The sequence below is a fragment of the Pygoscelis adeliae genome, unplaced genomic scaffold (assembly GCF_000699105.1).
Source record: "Pygoscelis adeliae isolate BGI_AS28 unplaced genomic scaffold, ASM69910v1 Scaffold129, whole genome shotgun sequence".
Taxonomy (NCBI): Eukaryota; Metazoa; Chordata; class Aves; order Sphenisciformes; family Spheniscidae; genus Pygoscelis; species Pygoscelis adeliae.
The window spans coordinates 159,246-163,764 of record NW_008825431.1 but is presented as its reverse complement, the minus strand read 5'-3'; the positions used below and the strand labels follow the sequence as shown (position 1 = coordinate 163,764).

The 4,519-nt window shown below is 48.7% G+C and overlaps 1 protein-coding gene across 2 annotated transcripts; it reads right to left on the bottom strand.

Annotated features, from left to right (window-relative positions):
* Window positions 1-654: 654 nt before the first annotated feature.
* SMKR1 (small lysine-rich protein 1) lies at window positions 655-4,361 on the bottom strand. 2 transcript variants are annotated; one of them, XM_009330999.1, is made up of 2 exons: window positions 4,203-4,361; window positions 655-1,120 (listed from the first exon to the last, which is right to left on the bottom strand). In XM_009330999.1, exons 1-2 carry the CDS (start codon window positions 4,356-4,358, stop codon window positions 917-919), a joined length of 360 nt encoding a protein of 119 aa, XP_009329274.1. In that variant the 5' UTR covers window positions 4,359-4,361; the 3' UTR covers window positions 655-916. The 2 variants fall into 2 exon arrangements, 1 of the variants encoding a protein (XP_009329274.1); XR_663901.1 differs by lacking the exon at window positions 655-1,120 and adding an exon at window positions 3,737-3,781 and having other exon boundaries at window positions 4,203-4,289.
* Window positions 4,362-4,519: the final 158 nt, after the last annotated feature.

The window sequence follows — 4,519 nt, the reverse complement described above, 5'->3', positions numbered from 1 at the left end:
AGCCTGCATCAGTTCAGGACACATCCTCACCCCTCCCAGTCACTCTACTGCATCCTTCCAGTCGGTGTAAGGATCTGGGAGAGACGTACAGCTTTGCTTGACGTGCTGCTTCACAATGTACCAAGGACTGCGTTAAACACGTGTGGAGGAAATGGAGCAAAACAACTCTGAACCGTAACACAAAGCTTGTGGTCTCTAGCTAGGATGTTCAGCCTAAGACCGATTACTGTAAGGGGAGAGCTGGTGGGGAGGTTCATCATCACTTCTAACACAGCATCACTGACAACATCTAAGCTAGATCTCCAGATTTTCACTGCAGCCAAAGGAGAGCTGGTGGTACATTTGCTGGAGCTTCAAGTACTGCTTATCTGACCAAATGTAGCCATTTCCTTTAGAACGAGGTGAATCACCCAGATACGCAGATGGCATCGCATGGCTCTGTTGACCCAGAGAGGGAGCACTGGGCGACTCTCACACAGATAAGTTGATGTTATAGGAATCATACTTAACGCTGTCAATCTTACCACTTTCAAGTTTCCACCAGCGCTGGTTAAACCAGCTGGAGGTACACCAGCGCTATTGGGGAGCACGTTCCATCCGTAAAAGAACGGCAGCGGTATGGGTAAAGCAAACGCCACTACAAACCTTTCAGACTGCTGAGGCGCAATGCTTTATTCCACACAGAACCAGAGGGCGAAGTGCCACAGCTGAAATTACAATGGCACAGTGTCACTTACCATTTGTCACTCTAGGCTTGAGCTATAATAAGAGTGTCTTTGTACGGATACAACAGTGATTATGGCAAAATATTTGAGCTAACCACTGGAGAGGTCACTACGAGTCTAATCCTCAAAAAAGTCTCTTCTTCACTGGGGAGCTTGGTTTTCACCGAGTCCTTTGCTTTCCAGCCACCCGGTTACTTTCCTTTCTTCCCTTTCTTTTTGGGGGAGCCAGGCCAGGGAAAGCCCCGGAACTCCAGGCAGGCAGGGGCGTTGTGGCAGATGTAGTAGGCGTTGAGCATGGCAGCTGGGCTGAGGATATCCACTTCCTTCACCACCTTCTTTGCTTTCTTTTTGGAGCTTTTGCCTTTGCCACGCTTGGGTTTGCTACTTTTAACTGCCTGCAGAGAGAAAATGACCACAAAAACACTCGGTTAGTCCTGTGACTTTATGGTGTCGCTTCTGGGTAGAGGATCCCAAGACATCCCGGAACAGCTGTTTCATTGCATCGTTGTCCTGGCTCGCAGCATTAGCTCAAGAGCCCCTCACCACAGACTCCTGTACTTTGTGGTGATTTTATATACGGACTCACAAGCGTTAATACACTTTCACCAAATCCGTATTTGCTCTATAGGCTGTAAGAATCCTTAAAGTCATCAGGCAGGGCTAATTAGTGTTCCCCTGCGCTTCTCTCTGGCTAAAAAAGAGGTTTGTGCACAATGGAAATCATACATTCTTTCCAACTCATTTTTTTAATTAATGCATTACAACACAATCCTAAAGTAAACTAAGCCCATGTTGTGTGTTCATCCGCTACTGCATGTCTACTTGTGACTCTGGATCATAAACCAGAAAGGCAGGTCTCCCTTCTACAGCTGTGGCCTTTTCAAGGCTCTGCGATACAGTTGTTCCTCTACCATTAGCTGTAACACAAATCTACGCAGCAGCTCTGCCATTCTGTATGTAAGAAGGAGGTGTTGCCAAGACTCACTCAAGCTCTAGAGCGGGCCAAAAAATACTCCTGTTAACTCCAGCTGATTAGCACTGGTGCCTGAACACCCAGCCTCTTGCCTCCGAGAGGGATATGCCAGTCTGATTCACTCCCCAGATTGTTTTTCTCACCCATCCTGGCCGCTCCTCTCAATAAGCCTGGAGCATGCTTGCGTGGAAGATGCTGCCTCCAGGTATTGAGCAACAGAAACCGGATCAGGGTCCCGGAGAGATCTCTCATTGCTGCTGTGTAGGCAGGAAAACGGTGATGGCAACAGGGAGCCAGAAGGTGGGCAGTGTCCCAGGAACGTCGAGGATGGAGTGATGGCTAGTCCCAGAAAAGGCTGAACAGGAGTATTTACACATCATGAGTAACTGAAAGTATTTGATCTCTGGTCCGAAGCCAAGAGCACTTTCAGTACACGCTGAGTCACTTTATGCATCTGCCCATCTATTTCTGTTATTTGCTTGGTTTTGCGCACTATAATTAAACGGCTCTAAGCACTTCATTAGAAAGAATTAGCACAGATACAGCCAGAAAGGGCACGTGTATCAGTTGGGCATAAACTAGGGGAAGGCAGTATACGTAGCGTATTTTTCATGGTATCAATTCTAAAGAGTCCCTTTACAGCTCAGTACCGTTAAGTGCAAAAGAGACAAACGTTTGTGCTCTGAGGTTTGAGAACACTGTCAGGGGCACAATCTTCATAGAATCATTAAGGTTGGAAAAGACCTCTAAGATCATCGAGTCCACAGAATCAGCCGAGACCACAATGTGAAGAAATATGCAGAGGGAAAGAAAGAAAGAAAAAAAAGTCCAGAGTTCTATATAAAACACACAGAACCACCAGCCACAGAAGGAAAAAAAAGACAGACAGAAAAATACAGAGTGCAAGCTGCAGCTGATGGCAGACTGTTTCCTAAACCTTCAGTCATGCAGACTGCAAACTACTTGAACCCAGGCATATATTAGAGAAGGCAACAAGCCTTTTTTGGAGACCTTAATTGGACAGAATTTGTTGAATACTTCATGTGCTGGAATGTGCACACTTCAGAGTAGATGCTTATGTCAGATTTTTCAGCCAGTCACCTGAATCACACTCCCTGTTTACACACTCCCAGCAGGACCACTGGTGGATTTTGTGAACACAATTAGGTTCCCAGTCAGAATTTGGCCTGTAGCTGATCTTTCAAAATAAAAAAAGGTGTTTACAGGTAAGAACAAACTGTTGTCTAAGTCTGCAGTGAGAACCAGGGAATGCCTTTCGTCTAGAGCTGCCTCACTGCTCCTGCTGTCCCTCTGCAGCGGATACCTCTGACCTCCAGGCTTTAAATGTTCTCAGTCATTGTCATCAACTGTCTTGTCTTCTGTTTCCTGTCTCTCATGAAACGTGGCATTGGTAAGCTGCGTCTGCAGTCAGCTCACACATTCGAGCACAGCCTAGAGCAGGGGTTCCCAAAGCGTGGGAAGCTAACAAGCTACAGCATCGCAAATGCTGTCAGAAGTAACACCTTGTGCGTGTACACGCACATACGGCAGCGCCAAAGCCAATGCCTGGCGCACCAGCTGACGACCCCGGGATTTCTTACGGATTTATCAGGCAACCAAAGGACATGTGATGCTTGAACAGAGCACAGTTCTTTTTCGGCGCGTAGAGGCAGGACTCGCACAGATCAGACTTCCTACCCTGATCTCTTGTGAGTTTTTAAACTACAGCCCAGCATGACATCTGAACACTCTTCAAAAGTACTGGGAAATCCATGTTTGTGCAGCATTTTCATTCACCCACAAGCAATGAGATTTGAGGCTTTATAGGATGTGTGCAAAATTTTACAGCCTGTAGCCAAGAACAAGAAAAGCTAAAAATCAGAATCAGGTGCAGACTTGCACACAAAGTGAATTTGGGCAGGTCAGTTTATGTCCTGCAGCCTTGGGAAGGAACCTTTTGGATATTAACTCCATTTCCTTAAAAAGCAGTATCAATACACTTCAAAAGAATCAAACCTGTATTACCATGGCTATGTCGTTTTACTGAGCGGAGGGACTCCACATCAGGCCCTGAAGATGGACCCTGCAACACACAATCACGCAGTGGGTTACGTACTGCATGAGGCTTTAGTATCATTCCCCCCTAAACTTTAAAGGGGAAAAAGAAAAAAAGTAGTTAGTTAGTCCCTTGCAAAAACAGGTCAAGGTGTGTCACACCCAAAAGCATTTCTTTGCAGACAATCACCTGTGAAGTCATCCGCCAACTCTGCCAGATTCCAGGACTCTGAGCTTTTCAGCAAAGCCCTGGAGATTTACTCTAACAACACAAGGCTAGACAGGGGAAAAAGGAGAGCCTGAACCTCAGCTCAGTGTCAGCGACCTGGAAAAGGCACTTGCCGAGCCCCGAGCTCACGGCAGCGCTGCCGGACGGCTCCAGGCCCGCCTCACCCACCGACCCCATCCCTGCTTGCAGGACACCCCGTGTAGCACAGGCAGGACCTTACCTCCCTCTCTCCACAGCACGGGCTGAAGGAACGAAGCTGCGGAGAGCTTCCCCCGCGCCCCCTGCGTGAAAAGACAACGAGTTCTCCACAGCCTTCCCCACTCCGGGTGAGAGGCGCCCGTCCCGCAGGGACACAGCGCTCCAGAAATAAAAACATAAACGCTTACGCGCAGCCCACCGGAGCCCCCGCTCTGCCTGCGGCGGGCCGCGAGCACGGCCCCGGTCCCGGCCCCGGTCCCGGTCCCGGTCCCGGTCGTAACCTCGGCCCCGGCGGCTCCGTGCTGCCCCGAGCCCCGCCGGCCCGGCTGCCAATATATA

Excerpts from the sequence above, each read along its gene's own strand:
- SMKR1 (XM_009330999.1), bottom strand. The coding sequence starts at position 4,358 with ATGTTTTTATTTCTGGAGCGCTGTGTCCCTGCGGGACGGGCGCCTCTC. Across the intron at positions 1,121-4,202 it reads CGTGCTGTGGAGAGAGGGAG|GCAGTTAAAAGTAGCAAACC; the intron begins GTAAGGTCCTGC and ends TTCTCTCTGCAG.